Here is a 17,647-nt window from a genome sequence, read left to right on the forward strand (position 1 = left end):
GGCTGCAATATATATATATATATATAAATATTTTATGACGTGGGAACCACAGCTGCTACCCGAAAGTGTAATATCTAGGGTGAGTTTGGTTGGGGTTTTAGATTTTGAGATGATATTTGAATAGTAAAAATTTTGAATTGGAATTATTGTTAGGATGTGACATAAATAGAATGATGTAATATTTTGAATGTAAAATTAATTTTTACTTGTAATATTAAAAATAAAAAATAAATATTTAATTTTTATGTTTTGGAGTTTTTTTTTTATTGTTGTGAATAGTAAAATTTGTATAAAATTCTATAAAATAATACACCCCCTAAATATATTTAAATTTTTATTATTAGTTATTAGAAATTATAAAATTATTATTAAAATACTTATTTTATTATTTTATAAATACTATTTTTTTAATAAGAATATAATTTTCTTTAAAATGGTATGAATTTGAAATATGAGAAGTAAAATAATAGAATCTCGTATATTTGGAAAATAATTTCAACAAAATATTATAAATCATTGAGAGCAACAATAATGACTGGAATATAAAAAATGTTTGTCAAAATTTGAATATAACTTTTATTTATTATTATTTTTTTAACGTAGGAATTCGCTGCTCGAGAGTACGCAAAACAAATCACACTATGCAAATCATATATGGCAGATAATTCGGAGCTTCGGATATAAACTCATAATCTTACACTCATAAATCCACCCCATATCATAAGACATTCCTTACGGACAAAAGCGGCAAAAGAGAATTATGGTACAATGGCTCAAAGATCAAATTCAAAAGAAAAGATGAGAAAGAGCATTACAGTAAGAAGAGATGGAGGAAGGAGAGAAAATGTGAGAAAAAAAAAAAAAGGAAAAAAGAGAAAGAAATAATGTCTAAAGCAATGCCAATGTCCTTTTTATAGATTGTTTTTTTTTTATGATTTTTGTTTTGATGAAAAATAATATTTTTTATGTCATTCAAACTTATTATTATCTAAATTTTACTCTTGTGTTTATTCTGAATGAATATATTATTGATATTTAGACATTTTATTCACACTCTGAATGAATATATTATTGATATTTAGCCATAAACCATATACAATATTGGGTTCCTCCTAGGAATAAGTATTACTTGCTGAACAAAATTCCCATTTTGAGAACAAAACAAAACACGTGCAGTTGGCAGACATTAGAATAAAATGAAATGAAATGCGTGAATCAAAGTGTACCCATTTGTTTTATGTTATTTTATTGATGTCGATTCAATTAAGGTAGAGTGAAGTGTGAAATTTAGTTAGGTGGTGGTAGGTATGGCAATTGGCAGGGAGTGGGAGTGGGAGTGGGAGTGGGAGTGGGAATGGGAATGGGAATGGGAATGAGAATGAGGTTCCCACGGCATATCCGCAGGCAGGTAAAAGCAAGGCAATAATGGCATCCAATCCATCCCTGTCCTAATGCCCTTCCCTAATAATCCCTTGCTTGCATCCTCCTAATTGTTCCTTTCTTCCTTCCTCTCTCTCTCTCGTCTCGGCTGGTTTCAATGGAGCAGGGAGCCGCCATTCCCTGGAGTTGGAGGAGGAGGGGCAGGGTGCTTTCGCCTCACGACAAGAGGTTCTTCGCCATAGCCTTGGCAATTGTGGCTGTCCTCTCTCCCCTTTACGTCAATAACAATAACAATAAGCCCGGCCCTGACGCAGAAGAGGACCTCCATCCCGACATAGGAGGAGACCACTCCATCTACTACTACACTTGTTCTTCTTCATACCTTCCACTGTTGTTGCTCATTCTCATTATAGCCATAGCAATTTCAGGTTACTTGGAGCGAGGAGGACTCAACAGGCTGGACCCCTACTGGATTCACAGGCTCGTTGGATCTTCCGTCGGCATTGTTTTTGTGCTAATCATTCTCACACTCGTTCTCAACTGTAAAGCAGCCTCCTCCGCCATCATCAGCTGACCTCATCCACCCACTATCCTATGCTGCTGCTGCTTGCTTGCTTTTCATCCACACACACTCTTTCTGCAGAGCAAACAATTCGGTGCAGCTCTCCAAAACCTAATAGCAAGCCAAAACATCAATCTCGTCACTGGCGATTCAATTCTTCGGTAGACCTCACCTCACCTCTCTCTCTTTATATATATATATATATGTAATTTTTTATTTATTTATACACATGTATCATTGAACACCATATATGATATGACATGAATACCTTAGAGAGAGAAAGAAAGCAGACAAAAAGAACCAAGTACAAAAATACTGATTGTTTACACAAAATGAAATCCACTGCAAGGCGAGGCAATCGGCTTGTTGGATAAAATATTTAGAGCAGCATCTTCTGCAATATTTATTATTGACAATAGGAATGCCCGCCAGGCCAGGCAGGTATAGCTAGCAGCAGTTTCCATCTCCTAGTTCCTCCAAGCAAGCTTGCTTCCATTCAAGCACGCAGAGCTGAATAGCGGAGTAGCATTGCCTCAGGTTCCGCCAAGTCCATATGATCAAGTATCGGGCTCACGCCTAACCCAACTATCTTCACTACTGGATTGGAGTGCCCTTTCAAGAACACGTTTGTAATCTGCACAAAGTACACAGCATGCACGCGGAGGGAGTGAGGTAGGTAGCGCGAGAAATGAATTTCTGGAATTCATAAGCCATCCATGTGCATTGATGCTTAAGGCATGTCCTTGTCCCCAACCCGAACGAGATTAGGTTCGGTTGGGTTCATACAAAGAATGCTAGTTCACCACACATTTCCTTCAGGGTTCACAAAAACATCATAAAAAAAAAAAAAAGAAAAAGAAAGAGAGAGTGGTACGACCATGGCATACCTGTCGACAGCCAAACACTTTGACCAGCTTCAGTGACCGGCAATTATCAACAATCAAACCAAAAGCATCATCACTAATCCTGCGGCACCATGATATATCCAAGCGTACCAACTTCCTTAGGCATCTAGCAATTGAAATGGCACAATCCGGTCCAACCTGACAAACAAGACCAATTTAGCATCACAAGGATGTATCCGAGAAACTTGCAACTACATGAATTGTTATGTAAAATGAGTTTTGAAACAAGGCAAAAGCAAATACCTCTTTCATATTATTCAGTGACAGCTCTATCAATGACTCACCAGAGCATTCTAGAAATGCAGCCACTGCATCATCACTAAAAAGTAAAGAGAAGCAATATTAAGTACTGCTGTTGAGGAGAACAGAAAGAAAGAATCTCTATGTATGCTTGAGAATGTTGAAGAAAGTAAATAATTTGCACATTCCAACTATTACAATCATCATGGATGGCCTGACACCATGATTTTTTCTTGCATAATTGTTTACTAATGAGTTTTTTTTTTTTTTTTTTTTATGCGGTTTTGCGTATTTTTGGTTTTTAATGTTTTGAGGTTAAGTAGTTGTTGGACATGTTTTGAATGAAAAATTAGTGTAAGATGGGATGTTTCTATAGGGGAACTGGTACAGACATTAAATATTACAAAATTGAGTGATATCAATCACAATTTAGCAAACTGCAAACCCTATCGTTAGCAATCACATTGCAGAAATCGCAGCCGAAGAATCATGATAGTTCAACTGATCCTTTCTTTCAAGTTATTTCTGGAAAAAGAGATTCCTATGGTTTACGAAAGATCATTCCAGAGTACAGTTGACAGTGACTCAAGAATCCAACCAGCAAATAGAGCAGAATTTACACAAGTATAACTGAAGTTGGGGAATTTTTTATAAACCTGAATGAATTGCGGCAAAGTTTGAGCGTTTTAATTGATTTGCATCCATTGGCCAGATACTGAATCCCCAGATCAGTCAATTCATCCAAGTTTGAGATGTTTAATGAACACAACTGAGCACAACTGCTACCAATGGTTTTGAGAGAGCTATCAGTCAGTTTCCTGTAGTCAGCACAGCATAGACAAGAGTTAGATCCATGTATGATAAATATTAATATGAGATGCTAACCAAATCAACTTACAGGCAATTAGATAAATCTATCTCCTTAATATGTTGACCGCATGAAGAAATCATTTCACTAACAAATTGATCTGTTATTTCAAGTAGGCCAGCAACTGATATCACCTCCAAATATTGTAACTTCTTAAATGCAGGTAGGATCAGCATTGGATTTATTTTCTGGCAGTCATCTATATGAAGCTCCTTCAAATTAGAACCCAAACAATCAGCTATATAGTTGATGGCATCTGAGGTCAGAAGGGTGCACTGACCCAGATTAAGAGACTGCAGTAAAGGTGCTGACATAACAAGGGTCTTAAGCCCGGTGTCTGACAACCGGGAAGCACCTCTGAGGGACAAAATAGACAAACTAGAAAAACTCTGCAAGGATTTAGCTAGGACATCTCTGAAGGCCAAATCAAGCATGCATTGCCCGCAAAGGTCAAGTCGAAGCACCTGCAGCCATAATGCATTATTAGCTTCACTATCATACTCACACAAAGATTACGTTTGGTTAGGAACACAAAAAAAATAAAATATTAATCCTTGTCATGAAAGCTCTCCTTCTCTCACCAGCAGCAGACTCCCAATATTTAAAACTATCAATAAGAGAAAGTAATAGAATGACTAACTTCACAATGATATTAATGGCAGCTTACGCATTTCCGAACCATCAGTGCCACTCTATGCCTAATCAGAAAGAGATTAAAAAAAAGATCAAGGAGATCAACCTATAGCAGGTATATTTCTAATGTGAGAACACTTGGAGGTTGGATCCATCTATGATTCTAATATTGAAATATTGCTGGCAAGCATAATAATAAGAGATTTTGCACCTTTCTGTTTATAAAAGTCTTGTCACAATCATTGTCAGAGAATCTGAAATATCAGACCCTATGAATGAACAGGTTATTAACTTAAATTCTGTCTTCTGCCAGGATTCAGGAGTATATAGTGACAGACAAGGAAATTACCTTTGGACACCTTCGGTATGAGAAGTGACACATAACACAAATTATTTGAACAGCAATTGGAGTAGTAACACAAGGTAAGAATAACCAGGATGCTCATGAACACAAAGGTAAGAAGGACTATGTCCCATTAGCCATAACACAAAAATACATATAACAAATAAGGTTGTAGATTACCCGCAAATCTTTTGTCTGACAATTCCCAAATATGTTCTGAAACTGCTCTTCAGTTAGCCACGAGCAGTCCCTGACGCTGACATCAGTTGGGCACCCTTTTACAAGAAGTTCCAGTATATCCGCATTCATTTTTCTCATATCACACAGCAAGTTAATTAGCCTTCTGCACAGGTAATCTGGAACCAAGTTGAGTGAAACTAATCCCTCAGCATTCTCTGCTAGTGCTTTTATTGATAGATCTATCAGTGAAGGAACAATGGGTTGAATATTTATTTTGTGCCGGTTTGTTTCCCTTGTTTTCCACTCAATCAACGTCTGAGCTGACTGCTTTGAGTTTCTCTGTCTGATCATATTAAGAGCTTTGGAAAAGGGGTCAGTAGATTTTACTAATTGCTTTACAGAACTTAAAGAAGGTGACGCTTGTCTTTTACTAGTGGATCCCTTTTTATTATTCCCATCTGAATGGTGATAACGAGCTAATTTTTTAGCAGTTTCTTTACGAATTCCTTCGGAATATCTTCTATATGCTTCTTCTTGTTCTCTTAGTCTTCTTTCAAAAACCTGAGTTGCAGCAAACAGCATTCCCAAACCATCATGTTCTGCAGGCTCCACATCTCTGAATGAGTCATCATCATCATCATCAGAATCAGTATCAGAATCAACATCGCCATCATCATCATTGTCAAGCAAATCCAAACCAATTAAACTGCTTCCAAGTGATAGCCAACGATCATCAACACTGGTCTTCCCCTTTTCTTCCTTGGTATATTTCCTGTCATCACAACCGTTTGAGATACATTCACCCACAGCCGCAGCATTACCCATACCCAACCCAAGGCACAAATTTTCCGTAGTCTCATTAGGCATTTCTGTAGCTATTGCTTTGCCCTTTTCCCTGTAGCCATATCCATAACCGACAATTCCCACCTCATCATCGCTATCATCTGACGCAATGCTGATTACCTCTGGTTCTTTCTCACAACGCATGAGCTTTTCAGTAGCATATCCAGAACAGCCATTGTTCAGCCCATCTTCATGAGTCCCAGAAGCTGGAAGGTTGAGATCAAACACTGAGCCATCATGTTCTTGTCGGCGATACAAAACCGGGTCACGATTCTTTAACTCATCGATACCATCCAGATTATCGGAAACAGTAATTCCAGAAGGTTTCTCACTCTTATTCTTATCCACCAGCTCTGAACCCTTCCCTCCATTCTCTTCTTCCTCGTCTCTCCTCGCTACTGGGCCACAATTCTCAACAGAAGAACTCCCGAAATAATTTATTCTAAGTTTCTTTAACCGCGAGCTTTCAACTCCCCTCTCCTCCTCGATGTCATTCACTCTCTTCATTCCAGAAAATTTCAAGAACCCTTCCAAATCGAATGTAAGACAGCCAGGAGTCCCAGAAAATTGTAGGAAGGAAATACAATAAAACCCAAAACAAAATTTCAAAATAGAATGTGGGGAAGAATACTTAGGTTAGGTTTAACAACAAGAGAAAAGTTTCCGTCTTCCGTTGAGAAGTAATAAGAAGGAAGAGAGACGACGAAATTTGGATTTTGAAACCAAGAAATAGGAAGGCGGAGAGTTAGGAGGGTCATGAAAGAGTAATGGAGATGGGTTGAATGGAATTAATGAGACGGGTTGGGGATCGTCATAGAAAGGGGCGCTTTGGGTAATGGAAGGGGAGTGCAGATAGGAATAATAATATGAATAAGCAAAGGCGGAGGCGTGATGAGTGTATATATAGGAATAGGAATAGGAATAGGAATAGGAGGGAGAATCTGAATTCATTGATGAAGAAGACAAGACAAGAGAAAATAAGAGCCACCTGCCTGTGCTGTGCTGTGGGTTCAGACTTCAGAGAGAGAGAGAGAGAGAACTAAAGCCGAGAAAAGAGGGATTCAGGTTTGGGCAGAAGAGGAAGAAGAAGAAGGAGGAGAATGAATCAACAGGGAAAGGAAGGTGGCCGGCCCGGCCTGACCCGGCCGCGCCTCTGTTTCCGAGTGGTGATGTGAACCACACCGTCAGTCCGTCACTCCGATTCGCATTAAATCCCTCCCTTATATTAAGCATGTTTCTTTACACCCTGAATTCATGTTTATATTGAATTCATTTTTTTTACAAAATATCTAATTATATATTATTTTAATATTAATTAAATTAATTTTTTTTAAATTTGTCCAAATAAACAAATTCTTAGACTATGTTTAGAAAGATTTTTTTTTTTTTTTTTAATATTTTATAAATAAACTCTTTGATATCATATATTTTTTTATATTGCAATAATACAAAATTTCCTAACATATATATTTATATGTAAATATAGCCCACATATCACTTGTCATATATATCTAATAGATTAATTAAAAATTACCTTATAATATTTGAATCAAATCTTTACTCTTTTTATCCGTTCAATAGCCTAGCCTAGAATTTCACAACAGAATGAATTGTTTTGATATGTTTTTTTCGACAAAATTTTCTTTTTAAAATATATGTCAAAACATTATATTGATAACATATATTTTTTATATGAAATATTACAAACAGTGCATGTCATATAGACATTCCTTGCTACATATATACACATTCTTTTGCTTTATCTCTATCAGAGATACATGTATTAATAATTCAAGAATGGAAGCACATACTGTCCATAATTGAAAAATGAAACCAGTAAATGCACTGATTTGATGTAACCTTATCAGGCTGCATCACATTCGATTAGCCGACCTGTTGCCTCTGTATATGTTGTGGTAAAGCATTGAAGAGATTGGCCATATAAATTGAATTCACTATTAATGGTCAAGTAAAATCAATAGATGTGTCCTCAACTGAACTGAACTGAACTTCACTCGGGTTGCTGAAAACCTAACCACACAACAATACGGCGTACCGGATACACACTACACACATTTGATATTGCTTCTTACAGGAATATGGTTTTGCAGTTCAATGCACTTAAGTTCCAAGGCAAACAATTAGTTATATACATGGTAGGGGTAGTAGCTATGGTAGTTGAAGATTGAAATGCAAACCATGCTCTGATGGGATACACCAATTGCGGCTGTCAAGCTGTTAGAAAGCTGCTGAAGATGCGTTTCAGACTTGGACAAGCTGATCGTAATGCAACCATACTTGTTGGAGAGATCTGTCCATAGAAAGAGAGAAATCATACTCACAACACAGTTATAGGAGTGGTAACAACTGGTAGTCTTACCTTTGGACAAAAGCGGACATCAAGTGTCTCCAGCACATTGCATTGCACAATGGCAGCCACAAGAACTTCCTCATCAACATTACATGACTAATAATTCCAGAAGTGCATGATGTAAGAGCAAAGAAAAAGGTTAGAAAATGGAAATAGCCAGCCAGTGGGAGCCAGATAAATTAATAAATTCTGCAAAAATACTAAACAGCCAAGGCAAACACGCAGTAGAGTTGGGAAAGTAGGGATCGAGATCAATATAGTATTAAATCCACAGCTTCCATCAATAGCAAACAACATCCATCACTTGCCATGGAGTAGAAGGATTCAAACCCTGTAACCCTCACCCATTTACATTCATTCTTAAACCGGGCAGTAGAAGTTAAGTGAAAAGATCTCACAGATCTCTTTTAAAACGGTCATAGAAGAAAGGCTACTTTTTTCATAAAAGGCATTTGTAACTAAGTTGAACGCTCAGACTTCATACTGGGTATAGAACTTTAGGTTAAATGCACATAATTTCATTCCTGGATGTAAGTCAGATAGTATGTATTACTACAAGGAATAATGCACAAGCAAGGACTCCAGGTATGCACAACAATCATATCATACACATAGTTCAAACCAATGGTTATCTTGACGGAAAAGCTTGTCATCACAAATCAAGACCACCAAATTGCATTCAGGGATGAACCATCTCTTTGATGTTCACATCATGAATGGGCACCTCCCATCACTAAAATGAGGTTTTTCATACTGCAATTTCAAATTTCCTCTATGTTGTCTTAGGTATAATCAGAACAAATATTGTCTATGGATGTTGTTTTTGTATTTTTGGACTGTTTTGGGGATGCTTTTTGGTTTTGGATGTGAGATTTCAAATGAAAATTAGCTTTTGGATGTGATGTATCAAAAAGAGAACATGGTGGATATGATGCTTAGGAGAAAAAAGTATTTTACTTTGTATAGTGTGAAAACAACATAGAGGACACAAACAAACACCCATTATCAAAACAAGGTCTCATCTAAACTGGAGATCCACAAACACACCCGGGTTCTGACTTATATTTCTTCTATTGAATGCTAGAATCTCCATCAGTACATCCAATAAAGATACTTTCTCAAAGTATCCCGGACTCAAGTACGTTTTCTAGCTTGAAAATGTAGAGGAACAAAAATACCTTTTCTACGGCCTATTTTAAAATCCCTATGCCAATGCAGACATGAAATTCAAAATTAGATGGTGAGTATTAAAAAAGATCTACAAACGGAAACATTTATTAGCTTCACAGAAATTAACAGTAGTATCAAGTAAGACAAACCTGAAGAAAAAGACTGGTTAGTCTTGGGCAGTTGAGCTTCAAAATTTCCAGAGAGTTGCAATTACTGTACAATTAAAACAAATTAAGGAGGAAGGCATATTCAACACCTCAGAAATTAAAAAGTGGGATACAATACTGTACAATTAAAACAAATTAAGGAGGAAGGCATATGCAACACCTCAGAAATTAAAACGTGGGATAAAATACCTCAAGTTAAGAAATAGCAAATTGCAGCATGATATATCAACTTCCTTCAAGTTTGAGGATAGTGAAAGGTTCAATGACGACAAATGGACACACCTTGCCACAGGAGGAACAATCACCTTCTTGATATTTGGGCAGCCAACACAGTTGAGGTTCTCAAGAAGGCGGATGGGTTGGTCCTCATAATTCTCGTAAACAGTGATCATTTCAGATTGTTTGTGCCTGTGAAAGCCCCAGTCCAAGTCATGCATGTTAATACAACCATTCAGGCTAACATGAGTTAAGTTCATACAGCCAGCAAGCAGCTCCTCTATTGCCGACTGGCAAAGTGTGCCATATGACAGGTCTAGTTCATATAGAGCCGGAAGAGCACCATCTTTGTAGAGTGGCTCCAGTGATGTGTCACTAAGATATTTGCATGCTTGCAATTTTAGCACCTACAGAAAAAAAGAAAGTATCAATGAAAATAAAAGCATGTTTAAAAAATTGATGGTTCCTTCAATTAATATAGAAGAACTCATGTTGTTCCTGTATAATTGATCTAAGCAAACCAAGAAACACCATTTTAGTACCAATTCATAACTAGTGGAAGTAGAGATAACTGCTGGACCTAACATATTAAGAATACTTATCTGATGAAAAAGAAGAAAAATTTGAAAAAATACAAGAAAGTACCTTCAAGTACAAACAGGAGTCAAAAACTTGTTGCAGATTGACCAAAAAGGTGTAGGATAAATCAAGGTATGTCAAGTTGGGAAGGCTGCGTAAAGAAGAAAGTCCATCAGGACCAACCGAGGGGCATGACATCAAAACCAATGACTCGATAAGTGGGCACAAAGATGTTGTAGCAGAGAGGCATTCATCCTTCAGTTGGCTGCGGATAGCATTCATAGACACATTAAATATGATAAATAATAGAAAATAGACAGTGACCTACAGAAGTACCAAATGAAATCACCTGCAGAAAGATGCATCTAAAGATGTTAACCGAGGGCAATAGATGATTGCTTCAGACAATACACCACAACCCTTCAATTCAAGTGAAACCATCTGAGGTGCCTCAACATAGAGCACATTCAATTTGGGACATATGCCCAAATTCAAAGACCTAAGGCCAACCTGCCAAAGATTTATCATGGTAAGTGGAGAACAAATCAAGCAAAAATGAAAATGTCTGTAAAAAATTCCCAAACTGCCTCAAAAGTGAAATACTAAATTCAGAAGCAATTTATCAACTGCTCATTAAACTAGCATATAAAATCAGAGACTGAGAACATAAGGATTCGTAGGTAATTAAGTTCTTATGTATAGAAAAGTCAATTCATTTGGTATAAGGAGACTTTGATTCAAATATGAAGGATGGAATGAAAAATATCATCCACAGATAACTTACAGGTGAAAATGATGCTCTCTCAAGATGATCACAACCATCTAATGACACATGCTCTAGATAAGGGCAATTGAGCTCAAGAGATGTTATTGCACGGCAACCGCCAAGTGAGAGACTAACTAAAGTCTTACTGGAGAGGCTCACAGCAGTTAAACTCTGAGAAATAGCCATAAATACAATCAGATATTATTACAATGGCCGTACTATACAGGAAAGAGCAGGGAGATTGTTGATAGTTTAAGAGAAAATAATGAGTCAAGGCCAGTTAAACACACATCCTATAATTTCCATGTTCTAGAGGCCAAACATACTCATAGATCTTTGTATAGCTTCAGAGTTTTCCAAATTCACATCAAACCAATAGCCACCTTTTATTTTACATTACCCAACAAAAAACCCTCAGCAAAATTCAGAATTAAATCCAAAAGGACATGGAAAGTCATCCCCCATGAAACACTTATTGATTAGGAACAATTGAAAAAATTTCATTCATAGACAAATATGACTGTTGATAATAATCAAGCAGCAATGATTAGTTTAAAAAGGCAAAACAATGACGGACCTCACAACTATCCAAAACTAGTGATCGCAGTGCAGGACAACCTCCATGACTGCTGAGCACTTCACAAATGGCATTCGTCAAGGATTCACATTCAGTAAGATCTAATTCTTGCAGACTATGGCATTGCAGTGATAATGTTGTCAAGCTTTCCTGCTTTTGCAAAACTAATTTCTGCAGGTAAATTAGAAATAAATAATTATTCTAGAATTTCAACAACAACAATTTCAAATAATTGTCTCATTTGGTTTAACAAAAAAAAAAAAGAATACTTTGAGTGCATTTGATGCAATACTAATTCTCTGGAGCGAAGGGCAGTTAGAAACTGTAACTGCTGATAGCACCCAGCTTCTTAAATTTAAATCAACAAACCTACAAAGAAATAAAGAAAGAATGAGCAATAGGTCATCTGAACAAATTTCAATGTTATAGTCTAGGAGTATAGCATACTTCCGACAGTGCACAAGCCTTATGTTCTTCAGGCGTTCAAGGTCTAAAGATACCGATGTTAATAAACCGCAATTATCAAGCTCAAGAACCTAAAGCCAAAACATATATGTCATCAGCAATGCTTGATTACAACTAATTAATCCAATCAAATTAACTGTTATGTATAGGGCAAGGTAAAATTTTGGGAAGGAAGTTAACTCAAACCTCAAGCATATAACAAGAGGCAATAGCAATCATTGATGCCGATGTAATACCCTCACAGCTATGAAGCTTAAGAACTGTCAACATCGTAAGTCTCACAGACTTCAAAGAACAATCATATGTTAGATGACACAGAAGATATGAACCACCCATTGTTACAAAAATATATGACAGAAAATGGAAGAGGTCTTACTTCAAGAGAGATGTTTGGGCAGTAAGAAGCATCAAGAACATGCAGATTTACACAAGCCGTAGCTATTTCTCGTATAGTCTCGTCACTGACACATGAACAATTGGATAAATCCAAAGATTGTAACCGCGGGCATGATGTCGCTGCAGAACGGATTGCAGCATCTGAAAGCTTGTGGCATGAAGCTATGTCAAGACTTTGTAGAAGTGGGCAATTGAGAACTGCATGAGGCATACTACTTCGCTTGAGAGACAATATTTCAAGAAGCGGACACCTGGAAATAAATACAGTTAATACATTGGATGGGTGAATACAAATTTTGAGACAAGACTTCGTGATTAGCACCTTATGGAGATACGAAGCACACGGCATTTAACTATCTGAAGCTCTCGTAATCCATCATGATGAATGGGAATTTCTTGAATGCCACTACCAAGCATAGCATCATTAATATTTAAATTCATCAACAAGTGGCAATCCGGCAATGCTTGGAAAAATGTCTCGGCCAACTGACCTTTACCCAGTGTTAAAACCTGAAGTTTTCTGATGCAATCACAAAAAAGGCAACTCAGACCGCACCAATTCAAAAGCATAAGGTTAAGCTAATATCTTTCTTACCTCAACGAACACACTGCTTTCATGGCAAGGGGGTGTAAAGCAGGAGTTCCATAAACATTTACTCCAGTTGTATTTGGATATCGCCGGCACATGTCCTCAACTAAATATAAAACCAAAAACCAATAAAAGTCAATTTATGCTTTCTTGACATCAAGAAATTGTTTAAAATGATGTAGCTGAAATATAGACTAAAAATTATGGCGGAAATTTCTAATGCCCAATGAGCACTATGTGATAAGTTATTCAATTGCATAAAAGCCATACTGCACCTTCATGAGTACAATATTTAACAAGCAGCCTACCCTTCATTGAAACTTTTTTCAATTTTAAAATTTCAATGTAGTCGGTTCAAATCCTTAATCAATCTCAATATCTTTACTGTTATTGCAAGCACTACTTCAATCAATTCCAGATAGTTTTCGAACAAATAAAAAGCTCAGTTGCACAGTACTCACATTGTTGTACAGATATCATTCTATTCTCAAAATTCAAATACCGCCAGAAATCTTCATGGGAACTTGCATCTTTCCATTGCTTACAAACCCTTGCTGCACGACAAAGATCAATGTGGTCCAAAAAGGAGAAAACCTGTAGAGGATAGGGTTATATGAATTGAGTTTTTCCACCTAAGTAATTGATAAAAGAGTCAATTTGTATAGGACATCCATAATACCTACCATATGTAATAAATCATCAGTGAGATCCATCCTCAATTCCGTATCATCCATTTTCACAGTATCATTGTTGCTTCTATAGATGTTTCCTGATACACCAACATCTTGAAAGCTCTCATCACCAACCGTTTCATTCGATGGAGCAGCATAATGAGAATCATGTTCAAAACTAGTCATCCAATCACTGCATAAAAGAATAATACTTCATTTCCTTTTTGGTAAAAAAGGGAGCGACCATGTTAACTTAAAGATGCAGGTGAAAAAATGCGCAATGACACCAACATACAAGAAACAATATGTCTTAGGCCAAAGGCCACCCAGAAGAAAGAATATGAACTATTCTTCAAATGCATACCAGCTCATATAAATAAAAACAAGGAAAGCTGATCAACACCTACAAAAATCAATCTTTCTATCCAACAAACTAATCTAATAGAATAGGTTATCTTCAACCAGATATAAACTGAAAACAACAATATGTGTAATGTATCATTTAGATCTTTTGAAGTGTGCTGATATGCTAAAAGGAATGATTCCCAATTGATAGTGTTGGATCTCAATTTCAGAGGTTTCTAAAGTTGAAGCTCAACATTCATTTTCCAATATAATATTTTGTAAAACGGTTCAACAGTCAACACAACCAAAGGATTGCAGGACGCAAAGCATCTGGTCAAATCAAAAGAAGGCAGGAGTTAAACGCATGGAAGAAACTCAAATAATGGACAGTATAAGGGTATCAAATTAGCTCAGCACAGGATATAACAACACTCAAAAACACATCCTTAATTCCAACATGTAAAATGCTTACTAGAAGTACCTCGCGACAGTCTCCAACTTAAAAATAACAAGTGAAGGTTCAGCCAAGATTATCACATAAGTTCCATATAGTACAACCAGATTCTTCCACACCCACCCAGGCGGGCATAAAAATCAGATACACATGCAGATGAGAGAGAGAGAGAGATAGAGAGAGAGAGAGCTCACAGAGATAAGGAATGAACTTTGGGCCTTTTGTTCTGTGTGTCTAGACAACGAGGCTCTCTTCCAGTAGCAGATGATGAAGTGGAAGGCCCAGCACCCAAACCCAGGTTTAAATTTACATCCACTTTCAGCCCCTGGCTTCCACTAGCACCAGTGGCAGTCAATCTTGGCTCGGCATCTTCCACCAGACTCAAGAAATCCTCACTTTGGTCGTCACTCAACTGTAGTCCTGTTCCCTCCTCCTCATCGCCTCCACGACCATCGGGAAGGGTAGCCCAGAACAATTCAGAATCATCATTCCCCATTTCCCCCCTCTCTCTTTCCAAACCGAACCCCCTCATTTGCTCTTTCCGTTTCGAACTAGATTGAAAGTATTGTGAATTGCTAGTAGTATTAACAACGTGATCTTCCTCTTTTTCTCCAAAGCATAAACAAGGAAAGCACCAAATCTTCATACAAGTAGAGAAGCTCGACCTTGAGCAACCCTAATCAACGATCCGAAAGATTTCTCCCTCAGAAGCCCTAATTCAGCGACAAAACCCTAAAATAAAAATGAAAACAAAAATAAAAGAGCAAAAGAGAGGAAACCAGAATTGCAGAGAGCAGTGGTTAAAGTGGGCGTGGAATAGCGTAAAATCTGGGAAAGAAGAGGAAAAATGAAGAAGCGAAAATCTAAGTAAAGAAAACCAAGAAACATAGGTTGTAAAAGATGAGATCGTGAAATGGGAGAGGCAGACTTGGCAAAAAAATAATATATATTTTTTTTCTTTTTCTGGCGGGCAACGTAGAATCTGGCGGTGTGCTGTTGTGTCGTCACTGGGTCGTCGTCGTCGTCGTCGTCTGCGGTTGAGGAAATGAATTGTGAGCGAGCGAGCGAGCGAGTGGGGTTTGTGTGGAGGGACGAGTGAGTAGAAGCGGAGAACGAGAACGAGAACGAGAGAGAATGGAATTTGCGTTGATTGCCAATTGATGATGCTCGCTCGATCGCGCGTGGCCAGTCCTGTCCTGTCCGAGCGAGAGCGTAATCGCAGCGTAGCGTAGCATCCAATCCAATCCATTTCCATTCCACCTCACCTCACCTCACCTGACTGTAACAGGCCGGAGGGTGACACCGTCCGTCGTTCACTCCGGCCCACACTACACTGGGCCGCCTGGCCAGCAAGCCACGATCCACTTCACATTATTATTTCTACTATTTTATAATTTTTATTTACAAACTTAATGCTACTACATTCTGCTCCAGTCCATATAACGCGTATTGCTCATAGGAAATCAACGTTTAGATTATGCCTCCAATTCCAAATTGATTTTTTTTTTTTAGAAAATTTTAAAGCTAATACAAATTATTATTTAATGTTGGGATTGCAAATTAAATCTTAATTAAAAGATCGCAAAAAGAAAAAAAAAAAAAAAAATCCCCCATAAAATAATTCCATGCGAAACTCTTTACATGGTACTATTATAATAACTAACTAGTTGGGGGAGAAAGGAAACATGTGGTCCCCCGAAAGGCAATCAATGGCTGTGAAAACATGGTAAAATAAGATCCTCCGGTCCACCAAATCCTGGACAACCATCTATTATTATTATTATTATTATTATTATTGTTGTTATTATTATTATTATCCATCATATAAATAAATACACATTACTTTTCCCAACATCTGCGTCCATTTTTGTTATATATATATATATATATATACTGTGTATACATATACATAAAAATATCATACATAATATGCTCCTCGTACAACAGTCCCAACCGCAACAAAATCATTGAGGAAGGCAAGCGTTGTGATTTGCTTCTTGTGCTTTTGCAATAAAAATATATAATAATATCAATCCAATCAATTAATTAATTGGTAGTATTACTATTATAATAAGCTGCTATGCATGCAATGTTCTTTTTAAAAAACGCAATTGTTCATTTTTGTAGTCAGTCACAAATCCAATGAGGCCCAACTTAGAACAAACTTTCTGGACTAGATTAGGCCCACCGAAGGTTGAAGGTATGACCGACGGGCCCATTAAGGAAACCTGGACTGGACTGCAGGATGATGCGACGATGATGATGAATGTTGGGGTTGAAGATAGCTACACTTGACACACCATCACCATTCACCATTCACCAGCCTAATGCCCAAACCCCCCGTTTCTAAAACGGACGTACATAACGCATCGAAATTAATTTTGGTTGTGTTATCTTGTGATCTTTCAAAACAATTTCACTATTAATTTCTTTTTTTTTTCTCTCTTAAAAGATTCTTAAATCAAAATCAAACAAATCCAATGATCATTTAACATAAAATTTGTACAAATTATATTTGATTTGAATTTAAAGTGGGTCATATCTTTTGATTCTCCTTTCGGGTCGATTTGTTTTCCAACTTGGTTTTCTATGACTTCTTTGATTTGAAGAGATTTGGTCTTCGGTTTGATTTTTCCGAACTTTGGAGAGCTTTGGTCTCCTTGCAGGGGATTTGATCATCGGCTTTGGATTTGATGTCTTATTTGGACGATCCGAAACTTTAATATTTGATTTGGCTTTGTCGCCTTTTGGAGGGCTTTGGTCTCCGTGTAGGCAATTTGATCATCGACTTTGGATTTATGTCTTCCTTAAACGATCCGAGGCTTTGATATTTGTTTTGGTTTTGCTGCTTTTGGAGGGCTTTGGTCTCCGTGTAAGCGATTTGATTGTTGGCTTTAAATTTGATGTCTTTTTTGGACGATCCAAGG

At 37.2% G+C, this 17,647-nt stretch overlaps 3 protein-coding genes across 6 annotated transcripts; 1 reads left to right on the forward strand and 2 right to left on the reverse strand.

The window, feature by feature from the left end:
* Positions 1-1,306: 1,306 nt before the first annotated feature.
* On the forward strand, positions 1,307-2,228 carry LOC127265688 (uncharacterized). The gene has a single exon (XM_051295624.1). It carries the CDS (start codon positions 1,538-1,540, stop codon positions 1,952-1,954), a length of 417 nt encoding a protein of 138 aa, XP_051151581.1. The 5' UTR covers positions 1,307-1,537; the 3' UTR covers positions 1,955-2,228.
* On the reverse strand, positions 2,194-7,155 carry LOC127265687 (uncharacterized). The gene is made up of 6 exons (XM_051295623.1): positions 5,112-7,155; positions 3,986-4,419; positions 3,744-3,905; positions 3,091-3,166; positions 2,830-2,985; positions 2,194-2,576 (listed from the first exon to the last, which is right to left on the reverse strand). Exons 1-6 carry the CDS (start codon positions 6,459-6,461, stop codon positions 2,439-2,441), a joined length of 2,316 nt encoding a protein of 771 aa, XP_051151580.1. The 5' UTR covers positions 6,462-7,155; the 3' UTR covers positions 2,194-2,438.
* A 741-nt stretch (positions 7,156-7,896) lies between these two features.
* LOC127265689 (F-box/LRR-repeat protein 15-like) lies at positions 7,897-15,954 on the reverse strand. 4 transcript variants are annotated; one of them, XM_051295626.1, is made up of 17 exons: positions 14,915-15,954; positions 13,934-14,114; positions 13,712-13,844; positions 13,257-13,356; positions 12,984-13,181; positions 12,642-12,912; positions 12,452-12,550; positions 12,248-12,336; positions 12,070-12,169; positions 11,801-11,971; positions 11,242-11,394; positions 10,807-10,967; positions 10,524-10,722; positions 9,945-10,285; positions 9,645-9,708; positions 8,335-8,421; positions 7,897-8,265 (listed from the first exon to the last, which is right to left on the reverse strand). In XM_051295626.1, exons 1-17 carry the CDS (start codon positions 15,364-15,366, stop codon positions 8,185-8,187), a joined length of 2,880 nt encoding a protein of 959 aa, XP_051151583.1. In that variant the 5' UTR covers positions 15,367-15,954; the 3' UTR covers positions 7,897-8,184. The 4 variants fall into 4 exon arrangements, 3 of the variants coding, with proteins under 3 accessions (XP_051151583.1, XP_051151582.1, XP_051151585.1); XM_051295625.1 differs by having other exon boundaries at positions 9,852-10,285; XR_007842012.1 differs by lacking the exons at positions 7,897-8,265; positions 8,335-8,421 and having other exon boundaries at positions 9,945-10,070; positions 10,141-10,285.
* Between the last annotated feature and the right edge of the window lie 1,693 nt (positions 15,955-17,647).

The sequence above is a fragment of the Andrographis paniculata genome, unplaced genomic scaffold (genome assembly GCF_009805555.1).
Source record: "Andrographis paniculata isolate CXL003 unplaced genomic scaffold, ASM980555v1 Contig73END, whole genome shotgun sequence".
Taxonomy (NCBI): Eukaryota; Viridiplantae; Streptophyta; class Magnoliopsida; order Lamiales; family Acanthaceae; genus Andrographis; species Andrographis paniculata.